This window comes from Phoca vitulina, unplaced genomic scaffold (assembly GCF_004348235.1).
Source record: "Phoca vitulina isolate PV1807 unplaced genomic scaffold, GSC_HSeal_1.0 scaffold55, whole genome shotgun sequence".
In the NCBI taxonomy this organism is placed as follows: Eukaryota; Metazoa; Chordata; class Mammalia; order Carnivora; family Phocidae; genus Phoca; species Phoca vitulina.
Genome location: NW_022589758.1, coordinates 7,493,376 through 7,506,850, shown reverse-complemented (window position 1 = coordinate 7,506,850; position 13,475 = coordinate 7,493,376). Strand labels below are relative to the sequence as shown.

Sequence of the window (13,475 nt, the reverse complement as noted above, 5' to 3'; positions counted from 1 at the left end):
CTCTTTAGCACACATGTACTATGTGCAATGTGGTTATAAAGAGTAACTGGGTCTCCTATTTTACAAATTTATTTTATTGCCCCATCTCCTCTGAAAATGGTAGGCAGAAGTTGATTATGTTTCTCTCTACATTTCTTTCAACACTGCGTATTACTGATTATGAATTCAGGTATTTGACAAGAGCTCTAAATAGTCTCATTAATGATTGGGTCATAGAGAAAGTCTAATATCCTAAAATAAATGTTTAGAAAAGGCAATATAGTCATAGAGATAATAAAAACTCATAGACATAATCTAGTTGTGTCTCTGGAAATAAAACTTGTCTGCAATTATTACACACACCAGGAACCTCAAAAGTGGCAACTGTAAGCTAAAGCAGGTATCTGTTATTTAAAGGAAGAAAATCTCATCATTATTTACATATAATTAAATGCTATATGACTTATATTAAAGTTAATTTTTTCAGATGGATAAAAATATTTTTAAAATGCTTAAATAAAGGAGGATCTAACTATGTATACAGAATTCAATTCTAGCAACCTCACAGAAGCAATTTTAAAACTGCCACAAAGAACGAAGATATTGTTTTATTCAATATTTTCATTTTTAACCTTAATAAGCCACTTGTTGTAAATGCTTTTAATAATCAAAACTGACTTCATTCTTTTTATTTCCCTCTGGTAGTATTAATGAGAAAAATGGCCAAAAAAGTCAGGTACCCAAAGAAAGTAAAAGAAGCAAGTTGCTTGGATGAGGTTTCAAATTAATCACCTTCCAAATAATGAAGAGTCCACAGAACTACAGCTGATCACTTGTTCATCTCTGAGAAAGGGTCAAACAGCAGTACACGTAATTCAAATGGCTCTTTTTCTGGAACTGAGACAAATCTGGTCTTCCATTTCATCAAAACCTTTATTCTTCCTTCTTTCTTCTTCTTTTTTCTTTAAACAATTAATTAATTCTGGAGCTGACTTGAACAGCTCCCTCTTTCCTGCTTAGCTTGCCAAAATGACATTTGCTTCACTCGATCTCCAAATGTCAGTTAGCCAATGGGAGCCAAAGCAACCTCACAGTCAAGTCAATAAAATAAGGCATATTTAAGGATAATCCAAGTGTCTAATAGTAAAGGAGCTCTCTGAGGCCAAGAGGCTTCCCCAAGGATGTCCCCCCAAGCCCCTTCCTCTCTGTTCAACTCATCTCTTGGTTCTGATCTAGTTTTGATATGTTCCAATAGCTCTCATTCTCCCTCCTTTAATTTTCTGCTAATCATTGTTGTTTAAAAGCATTTTAGAAGCTAGTTGCATATTTTAATCATAACAAGTACATTTCCCATCATTCGTTATAATGCTTAGAACTCTCAAAACTAAGAAATCCTAGGGGATTTTACTAATTAGGTAGAAAGCTGATGAACAATCTATCCAGTTTATCAGTGGAAGAACCAAGCAATTACCTTTTGCCTATGAAAGATGTTGTTTTGAAACTCGCAGAAGACCTTCTGCAGATGTTTTAAGCTAATTAAACTTCCTTAAAGCTTGGTATTCTCCCACCTTTCTTTCTTTCCTTCATTTACCATTTAGACATTTCCTATGGCTAAGCACATGCTAAATGTTACCAAAATCCTCAGATCTATTTATTTCAAATGTGACTGACTAAACTTGCTTAATGTATCTGATTTTTAAAATGATTCCTTGAATAAATCATAAAAATTTCTATTCAGGCATCTCTTTAACATGAATCACAAGAAATAGTTTTTATTTCACTTTTTTAAAGATTTTATTTATTTATTTGACAGAGAGAGACACAGTGAGAGAGGGAACACAAGCAGGGGGAGTGGGAGAGGGAGAAGCAGGCTTCCCGCGGAGCAGGGAGCCCGATGCGGGGCTCAATCCCAGGACCCTGGGATCATGACCTGAGCCGAAGGCAGACGCTTAACCGACTGAGCCACCCAGGAGCCCTTTATTTCACTTTTCATTTATTTTCAAAATTTTGGATTTTTCTTTTCCTCCCTTGGAAATATTTTCCCAAAGAAGTGCTGCCAATTGTCCTTTAAAAATGATTTCTCTAGGTGGTTCCAGTTTTAAAGTTACCCTCCTAAACCTCTCACACTTCCCTTTGGCAATTCCAACTTTAAATGTGGGATAATGGAACAAGCTTTGTTAAGATGTACTTTATGGAGATATACCTGGACTTAACCCTGCCTCTATTGTATATTACCTATGTGACACAGGGCAAATTGGTGAAGATATGTGACTCCATTTTCTCATTTGCAAAATAAGAAAGTATCTACTCTAAAGAGTTGTGAGAAAATACTTGACAAATGGTAAGCACTCAGGTACTTTCTTTTCCAGCTCTTTCTCAGACTAAGTGAATCTGGTTGTTAGCATTTTAAGATCACGACTGTTTCAAAGGCTGGACCCAGATCTACCTCTTCCAAATTCAAAAAATAAAAGACATGTCCAAGGCTATAACTTTCGTTAAAAACAAGTCAAGATTTCATAATGTCAATTATCACTGTACTGACTCACTTCATATGGTTACTATTTCCCATGATTTCAGTGGAAATTAGTGGGGGAAAAAAATCAGGCTCTTTTCTCCAAATCCTGTCCTTAGCACCACCGACTCATAGAGCTAGAGGAAGCCTCAAGGTTGAATTAGTCCACCCTCCCTTCCCGACCCCAACATTCTACACATGAAAATAGCAAGGCCAAGGAGGTTAAATTTACTCCTCCACCTCCTCAAGATCACACTCACAGCTATATTTTATGTAAGTGATTTGTATTCAGGTGTCCTGACTCCTAGTCTAATATAATATATATTAATTCTTAATTTCCCACTCTACAAATCATGCTGACACAGCTTCCTTTCCTTTATAACTACTGAAAAGGGAAATATAGAAAGGAAACTCTTCAATATTATAGGTTGAAAGATGCTTTAGATGAAACTGGACTGTGTAAAGATAACCAAAAGGAATAGTAAGAATTTAAAATTATAAATATTACTTCAAATAAGTTTATAAATGCTAAAAATAAGCTCTTAAAATTAAAATTAGATATTACACTTATAGGCTATGATGATGACATACTTGCTGGCTATGTCTGACATAATGATTTCCATCTTCCTAGGAAAACACTGATAAAAGCCACAAAAGCATGAAAAACTACAGTTACCAAAAAGTAATTTGCCAAGTATCAGCAGAAAAGTCACTTTATTGAATAGATGGCCTCACTCTGAAAATTCACTGTTAGGAATTGAAGAAAAGCCACATAAAAATTAAACTTGCTTAGAGGTCTTTAAGAATATTACCTGAATTATATTATTTCCAAGATTTCTATTTTCTAAAATATCAATAATTATATCCTAGGAAAATTCATCCACAGGGAGAAAGTAGAAACACTGCAGCACCAAACTAACAAGCCATAGTTGTGTAGTGGGTAAGATGTTCTCCAGCCAGTTTCTTGTTTTCTGTCTCTCGCTCTCATTAATATTAATTTTATATGCTTTCTTCCTAGAGGCCTACTAAAGAAAAAACTCTCCTTTGGGTTAAATTTAGAATCAATACAATTTTTAATCAAGTGAACAAAATATAGAAGATGATTATCTTTATTATTACATAATAAAAAATACATCTCCTAGATGTCAGCCTAGTTTTGGCAAAACCCACCTGCTTACTCACCCTTGTAAGAAAGAACGGATGTGAGTTATAAACAATATCGGGTTTGTCTAGCTTACACAACCTAAGGGAAAAGAGTCCTATTAAAACCACAACAAACCAAAGCAAAACAAACAAAACACCTACTTGCAAGGGCAGGTAACACTGGTTCTTAGTATAAAACTCTTAAACTTCCTTTAAACCTAAGGAACTTTGGTAGGGGGTGAAAGAACGTAATAAAAGCTAATTTAATACCAAAGTAAACAAGATAATTTAGAAATCTCATTTTAAATTCTCTTTCATTTTCATTTATCTTCATAAAACTTCTTATAGTGACAAAATCCCACTACTTTAATTTATCCCTAGAAAAAAAATACCAAAATATTCAAAGTTCATTAGAATTTATGGATTCCCATATTTGGACGCCGCTTTGCCCACATCATTAGCTGTCCACTGATGGATGGTGGCTTTGACAAATATGGTAGCTCTTACCAGCCCTTCACTTGGTTTGATGTTTGCCAGCTGAATCACTTCTAGGTGTGCAGACTGTGAAACCAGAGGATCCGATGACAGGGATATGATGTGGTCACAGACTCCAGAAAGAGTTTTACACTGAAAGAAAAAAATTACGGTAAACACATGTTGTTTGTAACATATGAATCACTTCTTGTTTTAACTTTCTTACAAGGAAAAATAAAAGAAATAGTAGAAGTAGTTAACATTTTAGTCTATAAAATCTGCATAAGAAAGGTATTCAGGTGAAAAAATACACACACACACAACATAATTCTAAATTATGGATATAGGAGCTAAATATCGAAGTATTCCAGAAAGTTATGGGTTTGTTTCTATTACTTTATTATTTGATTCGTCAGATGTAAAATCAAATGATTGTTTCTAAACAAGCTTAATAATCTGAGAAATTCTTGATAATAACCATTGGATTGAACTGAACTCAATAATTTCTGAAACACCGATGATCATGATCTGAAAAGTTTAAAAAAAATCCAGTCAACGACCAGGAAGATGAATCTTCCAAATCTGCTCAGTGAACTCCTCCTACTTATTTGTCTAGACTTTACTGCTCAAGGTTACCTTAGTATAAAGTTTCCTACCTCCTCCAGGCAAAGTTCGCCACTTCCTCAATACTGGTTTCTCAGCATTCTGTGAAGTCTGAAATTGTCTAATTTCATTCTGAAGCCCTCTGGAGGCAGGAACCACGTCCTACTCATCTCTGACTTCTCTTCTTCCCCTCCCCCTACCAACCACCCACAGCAGGTAGAGAGATCCTACAACATATAAGGTACTCAATAAATATGAGCTGAATAAACTGAAGAGCAAATGAGCTTTAACACTTATTAGAGCACCTGGATTGAGGACAGAAAGCCAGTACTTTAGGTTAGGATAAATCCATTCATGCTGCTTATAGAATAAATTTAAAATGTTACATCCATAATGATATGGTCAAGAGTTAGACATGGTAAAATCATGAAGAAAGTGGAACATAAGTGACTGAAGCTTGGAGTATACTCCCCTCAAATATGCTGGCCCTTAGATGCTTCAGACTCTCGCTGTACTTACTGAAACCTGGTGTCCATCATTTGGTTTATTATTTATTATTGTTATTATTATTTTATCTTTATTGTGGGAAGAGCCATTATTTTGCAGCAATCAAGGTGTGTTCTTCTATCCATTTCCAAGATGTCACATTTGTTCTGGGACCACTGCATTGCTCTATTAATAAGGGAGACAGTTCTCTCTGCCTGGTCATGATAATAAGGACTCTTTTTATTTGCTGCATTCTGTACATGGCCCATGGCCTCTCAGTCTGTGCTGGGTTCAGCTTCCTCACACCAAACAAACTGCAAAACTAAATTTCTCTCATAATTGCACTCTTTTTTGCATCTGCTTCTCAAGGCTGCACTTTTATTGTAGCCATCAACCTCCAGAGCCAGACATCAGCCGGCAAGATACCAATACCCATGGAAAGAACGTGGGCTTGATATGAAGACAGATGTGGGCAATCACCACACTGCTAGTTACTTGCTGTGTAACTGTCAGCAAGTTATTTTATACACTTGAGGCTCAATTTTCTCTTGTAGAAAATGGGGTAATAAAAATTGCTTTATATGGTTTATATGACAAATCAGGTTAATGTATAAAAAAAAGAGCCTAATATGGCTCCTATGCAAAGAACACACTAAATAAAAGCTTATTTTTCCCCGGTTGCTTTCTCTACCCTCAAAGGGCTTAATCCTTACTCATGGGATGAATTATCTCATTACTCTTCATTACATGGCTTTGTTGACCATGTTACAATGACCAGTAACCATACTGCATGGTCATGATGGGAGAGTTCACATTTCTTTACTCTCTCTGATGTTCAAATCTTAGTGCTCACATATAATGGAAGTATTTACCCTGAAGAGCTGCTAAGCATAGTGCCAAGAGGAAGACCACCTCCCAGAACTTGGGAATCCTACAGGGCCATATGTGGGCACGTGCCCTGTGCAGTTGCACAGGGGCCTGCGCTTAGTATTATGCTCTGCTCTTACGGTCTTGGGATTTTCCACTGTTCTTGAATAAGGGAGGGACTTGACGTTTTTATTTTGCACTAGGTCTCACATATTATGTAGCACATCCTGGGACCCCAGTTGTGTGTGTGTACGTGTGTGTGTGTATGCTTTAAATCCTCTTGACAATATTCATCAGCAGCCACGGGGAAAAGGACAGAATGGCAGCACTTAACATACAATAACTGGCTGATGTTTGAAAGGGAAGAGAACACTTTGGGGCAGATTTAAATCTTTTAGCTATTCCTTTCCTCTCATGTGTGGGTACATTTTCATTCTTATTTTCTCTTTATCTCAAAGGGGGAGATAATACAGTTAATTCTTAAAGAATTTTTCAATAGGATACTTGGATTGCATGATAATCTAAAGGATATATTAATCTAAATCAGTATGCCAAAAGAAATCTAATAATCTAAAGGATATATATGTTTATATATATAAATATATTTGTTTATATATATATATTAATCTAAATCAGTACGTTAAAAAGAAACCTTCATAGTTTCTACAAACTGAAATATTTCAAGAGTCCAAAGCATAAGTAAATAGGAAAGTAATGGACATATATAAATGGCTCAATATGTGTACATTACAACATTCAGGGCCTCATAGAACACACTGGTAATGAGCAAGAGTAGCTCTTGTATTCAGGCACTGGAAGCACTTAGAAGTGGGGTAGAAGGAGGAAAGGCGGAAATACTAGACTGGAGATGTGTTTACAAAAAAGAAAATACCAATTAAATCCACCGTATTAAGTTGCAAATCATTTTCTCTGATTCCTCTTCTTGAGTAATTTTGTTTGCCAAATACTTGCTATGTGCAAGGTCTGCTGGAATACAAAAGATGAGTAAAACATTGACTTTACCAGAAAAGCCATCAGGATTTAACAGATTAAAGATCTTGAAAAAAATAATAGAAAGACTTAGAAAAGAAACTCCACTAGAACCTTGCTGCCTATTTTAGAGATAATGTACTAGAACCTTTATATTGTAGTATTTGGCACTTGACTAAGTAAGCCAATTAGAAGGGGTATAAAATGGCCTGGCTTTATATGCTAATTCTGTACTCATTACTGCATCATACATCAAGCCACTGCAGGAAACCACATTAAGAATACTAGGCAAATTTGCAACGATGTGGATGGAACTGGAGGGTGTTATGCTGAGCGAAATAAATCAATCAGAGAAAGACATGTATCATATGACCTCACTGATATGAGGAATTCTTAATCTCAGGAAACAAACTGAGCGTTGCTGGAGTGGGGGTGGGGTGGGAGGGATGGGGTGGCTGGGTGATAGACATTGGGGAGGGTATGTGCTATGGTGAGCGCTGTGAATTGTGCAAGACTGTTGAATCTCAGATCTGTACCTCTGAAACAAATAATGCAATATATGTTAAGAAAAAAAAAAGAAGAAGATTGCAGGAGGGGAGGAATGAAGGGGGGGAATCAGAGGGGGAGAAGAACCATGAGAGACGATGGACTCTGAAAAACAAACTGAGGGTTCTAGAGGGGAGGGGGGTGGGAGAATGGGTTAGCCTGGTGATGGGTATTAAAGAGGGCACGTTCTGCATGGAGCACTGGGTGTTATGCACAAACAATGAATCATGGAACACTACATCAAAAACTAATGATGTAATGTATGGTGATTAACATAACAATAAAAATTTAAAAAACTAATGATGTAATGTATAGTGATTAACATAACAATAAAACACTTAAAAAAAAAAAAGAATACTAGGCAAAGTTCCAGGGAAGTTATTTAACACATTCTTGTAAAAAATAAATTTGCTCATTCAGTAAAATCGTGTGATATTATGTTGTTAACATTCTAAAGCACAGTATTATCTATGCTACTTAATAGTATATTCTAGAAAAAGAAAACTATCAGATGGTAGGAAAAATACATCCTTTATTATTATAAGTGAACATCAATGTTACAGAGCACCTACCACATGTCTGGCACAATGCTAAATAGTTGACCTTTGAAGAGCATGGGTTTCAACTGAGTGGGTCCACTTATATGCAGAATTTTTAGAGTACAGTCCTGTGAATGTATTTTCTCTTCCTTAGGATTTCCTTAATAACATTTTCTTTTCTCTAGCTTACTTTATTGTAAGAACACACTATAAATACATATAACATACAAAATATGTGTTAATCAGCTATCTCATAGGTAAGGCTTCTGGTCAACAGTAGGCTCTTTAATAGTTAAAGGTTTTGTGGAGTCAAAAGTTATATGTGGGTTTTCAGCTATATAGTGGTTCAGTGCATTGTTCAAAGGTCAATCATACTTCATATTCATTATATCATTTATCCTTATAACAAGTTCCTGAAGTAGATATTATCTTAGCCAGCATAGCAGAGGAGAAAGCAAGGCAAAATAAACAGATCAAGGTCATTGCCTTGGCAGAAGAAGGACTTGAATTCTTAATCATTATGCTTACCATCTCTTATTTCAATCCTTAAGTTTCAACTTGTTTTTGATCAATTTCATTTTGTATTGCTTAAAACCTAGGTCTGTATTAAATGGATGTTATACAGCACATTTAAACTACATAGTATAATGAAATATAAGCCAATCTTGCAAGCCTTCTTGCAATTTAGAACACCATTTAGATAAGGAGTAGTAGATTTGAGACTGTGAAAGGCACAGCTCTCTGGGAAAACTTAAAGTCATTTTAGCAGCAAAAGAACAACTCTATTCTAGCCAGAAGATGACTTGGTAATCACTTGTATTAAGGGCATTCTTCTGCTATTTTTTGCAATATTCATACCAAAGAATTTTAAATTCTATTTATCTTTAATTCTAAAAACAGAAAGAAAAATTTGAACCTAAAATTAAAGTCTAGTAAATAACATGCCTTTAATAAAGCTAAAGGGAACATAAGATGGCAATGAGTATTATAACTGACCCTGTGGATTCTGTTATAAGCTATCCAAGATGGTGACAAAAAAATAGTGACTAAACAGCAGTTGACAAATAAGGCTAGCTATAACTCAAGAACCTTTTATAAAACAAAAGAGGGTCATGGGCTAGAATCAGTGGTACTGTGACTTTTTTCTTCCCTCAGTAGTTCATATTAATTTCAGTTATGATTTAATATAATAGAACATATTCTTGGAATGAAATGGAAAGTTTTCATATTCTGTTCTACATACATAATATATTTTATATATATTTGCATATATGTGTATGGTTAGTTCACCTAAAACTAAAAGTTCTAAAGGGAAAAAAGATCCGAGCACAGCACGTTTAGTATAAAACAAATGGTTTTAAAACAGTTGTAAAAGCAACATTTTAGGGGGTGCCTGGGTGGCTCAGTCGGTTAAGGGTCTGCATTCGGCTTGGGTCATGGTCACAGGTCCTGGGATAGAGTCCCGCATCTGGCTCCCTGCTCACTGGGGAGTCTGCTTCTCCCTCTCCCTCTCCTCCTGCTCACGTGAGCTCTCTCTCTCTCGCTCACTCTCTCTCTCAAATAAATAAATAAAATCTTTTAAAAAAGCAACATTTTAGTCTCTGTGGAGATTCAAAAAACAGCAACCTTACATTAATTATATTAATGTATAATACATTATATATTAATAATAACAGCATTATTTCATTATCACCAACTTTATCAAGTACTTATTAATACGTGAAGTTTCAGCTATTGTATTTCAAAAGGGAAACACAGTAAGTACTCTAAGTACAAACAATATTGAAAAGCTAAGGGATAGGAAAGAAGTCTTTCCTATGTTGGTTAGCATTGGAGCATACTAAGGCATGATTGAGCTACTCAAAGTATTTTTATTTACATTTTTCTAAATAAGTGAAGTACTGGGTCAGTTATTCTGAGTGTACTGGAGGAAATGAATGGAACTACCTTTGGATTAAAAAATTAGAAATTCATTTGACATAAGAAAGAACTTCAGGCTCATAAGCTTAACAAAAGATTTTATAAAAAAGAAAGACTACAAAAGGACATTTCTACTTTTTAAGGCATATACATATATACAAGGGAGAAGAATATAAAACCAAGACAAAATGGGGGAAACAACAAACAGATGCATATACATTTTAAGAAGGCAACAATGATGTGAAAGCTACAATTTAAGAACAGCTTAAATGATTCAGGCTTTATTATCAATAAAATGGAAAATAGTAACAAGTTTTTATAGTGTATACATATTAAAAGTTATTAATATAAATATTTCAATTAAAATAGTCTAGAAGACAGAGCATGTTTTAAATTTTTTAATGTTTTTTTTAATTAACACATAATGTATTATTTGTTTCAGGGGTATGTTTTTATTTTTTTGTTTGGTTTGTATATTAGTGTAATTCAGTATTATAAATCATGTGATTCTATGCCAACTTAGGATGACATTTGCATTGTATTTTGTGAACAAGAGAGGTTTTGTTTTTATAAAACAGCACACATTTATTCTAATATTAGTAAGAACTCTAAATGATATAAGCCTCATTCAGAAATATAGTATTCTTAGTATTTTAATACTTGCCAGATCTCTGTGGAGCTAACAATTTTGTACTTCTAATTATGATGGTTCCCTAACAAGATGCAAGGAGTAAACAATCACAGGTAACTTTGAAAGAGTAAAATCCACAAAAAGAATTTAAATTGGTATTTAAAACTATTATTTTACATAAATATTCCCCAACACAGGAAGAATTCTTGCTCATATGAATGAAGAGAATTGAAGAAGAGACAATTTTTTAAACTTAAAAACTAATAGAATAGAATAGAATTTCAATTTAAACCTAATGTAAAAATTATATCTGTATACAGTGAAGATTAAGAGTTTCAAATAGCTTTAGAATGCAACTGTAGGAGCAAATACATGAAGGTTATATGAACTTTGCTCCAACAAGGCCTAGAAAACTCTGCAATTCCTTTAGGTTTCAAATTCTGATGGTGGGGAAAAAAACACAACAAAACAACTAACAAAATGAGAAGAAACCACCACCACCATTCCATAAAGCTATGTATTCCCTCAATAATCACTGAGGGTGAGTATCTGTTACTGATTCAAATGCCAACTATTATGTTCAAGGATTTCACAAACTGGGAAAGTGTTTCAGGTGATCAGTTTGGCTTTGTGCTTAATATCACTGACATTAAGCATGCTGCCCTTGTGTTCCTAATAATGGAAAAGAGGCAGTAACACTTAAAAATAACCATCATCTGCGAATGATGAGGTCAGTACCAAACAGTGAGAGAACATAAATCCCAAATGTGACCTGCTCTGATGAGCAAGAAGTGGACCCACGACACTTCTGACTTACTTCCAATGGCATCCCCAAGACATCCTGGTCTGAATTAAAGTTGACACAAGAGGCCCCACTCTCCTCTAGTTTCTGATAGGGAAACAGTCAGCTGGAAACCAGAAGTTAATCTGGGAAAATCTCCATTCTATTTGCCTGCTCTCTCAGGGGCAAGAAATAGAGGTAGGCAGGCTTGCAGTGGGTCCCCACGTAGTTGAGAGAGCACTCATTAGGGGGCGTGCTACTTTCCAGGCTCAAAATTAACAAGGGTCTGGCCATAGGATAGCTCAGCTAAGATGTAGGTTATCAGGAAGAGGATGCCATTTTACTTTAAAATTTTATTTATTTATTTATTTATTTATTAGAGAGTGAGCAGGAGAGAAACAGCATGAGAGGGGAGAGGGTCAGAGGGAGAAGCAGGCTCCCCGCTGAGCCGGGAGCCCGATGTGGGACTCGATCCCAGGACCCTGGGATCATGACCTGAGCTGAAGGCAGTTGCTTAACCAACTGAGCCACCCAGGCGCCCGCCATTTTACTTTAGACTCAAATAGCAAGACTGAAGCAGTTCATTATAATTAGATGAACTTCAGGAAAATCCAGGCACTATCTATATAGTTAACGGCAAATAAGAACAAACAGCTGAGAACAGGGAGCAATGTCTTCACATAGAGTTGAGAAATTCAAAATTGCCATATGTGTTTTTTTGGGAGGAAAGAGCTAATTGCACTGTGCCAATTATGAATTTATTGGCTCTCAGCTCCAAATTCACCCTTCAGTGCTTGCTCTGTGATATATATGGCCAGGAGGTTTTAAGCATTTCTGCTTTACAAAAAGGACACTGTTAGGATCTTATCAGTAGAGGGCGCTAAAGAAACATCACAAGGGGAAGGAGGCTTCTCTTCCAGGTTCCCTAGTGTTGCATTTTGCTTTGTCTTGTTCCTGCTGCATGGTCCATCAGTGATGGATGTGTGTGAGAACATCCTGTGGTGCCCAGACCACGCAGTCCTTCAGTGACCTCTCAGCCTCGGGCTGGGCTCAGTGGCCACCATCCTGGGGCCCTCTTAGCCTCATACCCACAGCAGCACCCCACTCTCTCGGTGAGCCCTCCCACCAGCATCACTTGCTTATATCCTGGAAGGTTGTTTCCAATTTGCCTGGTAACAGTGGACCAGCTCTGGCTTAGGCAACCCAGTGCAACCCTCTGGCTCCAATGAGTTCTGACCCTCAACCTACAATTCTTGGCTGGTGGGAGAATGTCTGCCTGTAAGTTGTCCTTCCTTGTATATATCACCCCCGTACCCCATCCTAGGGAATGCTTTACATTCTCTTTATATCTGTATAGGTAATCTTCTATTGTAGTTTAATATCTAAAAAGACTTTATTTATTTGAGAGAGAGCAGAGGGAGAGGGACAAGCAGACTCCATGGTGACTGGGGAGCCCGACAGGGAGCTTGAACCCATGACCCTGAGATCATGACCCGAGCCAAAATCAACAGTCGGATGCTTAACCAACCAAGCCACCCAGGTGCTCCTGTTTAATAACTATTTAGATCAAACTTGTTTGTTACAGTTTGATTCTTGTCTCCAGATTGATTCCATTACCTTGATGAAGAAATCTTTTACAGTGACTGCAACTGTAGTTTAAAAAAATTTACAGTGTCAAAAAAAAATCCATAGCGTCTTTGATCACACTGTGGTGAATGGTCTCAGATGAAGACGGCTCTTCAATTTAACACTTCATGAGACCATACTGTTTTTTACTGATTTTGTGAGTTATCACCAAAGAATTATGGCATTTAGACCTTAGAAAACACAGATACTCCAATCTCCAACTTAATCAGAAAGGCTAATTTAGTTTGTTCACAGCTAGTAAGTGCCAGAATGAGGTCAAGACACCAAATCTCTTTAATTTTCAAGTTGGTACTCTTTCTACTACATTACTCTGCCTCACTTGACTCCCCAACAAAAACAAGTATTCTTTGAGAACAA

The 13,475-nt window shown here is 36.1% G+C and overlaps 1 protein-coding gene across 5 annotated transcripts in view; it reads right to left on the bottom strand.

Moving 5' to 3' along the window:
• The window catches only part of CNKSR2 (connector enhancer of kinase suppressor of Ras 2), a 277,726-nt gene that overhangs the window by 139,808 nt on the left and 124,443 nt on the right, over positions 1 to 13,475 (bottom strand). For all 5 annotated transcript variants that reach the window (XM_032389505.1, XM_032389507.1, XM_032389504.1 and 2 more), the window contains exon 6: positions 4,142 to 4,261. In XM_032389505.1, coding sequence (XP_032245396.1) covers positions 4,142 to 4,261 — 120 coding nt within the window. The remainder of the gene's footprint in view (positions 1 to 4,141; positions 4,262 to 13,475) is intronic.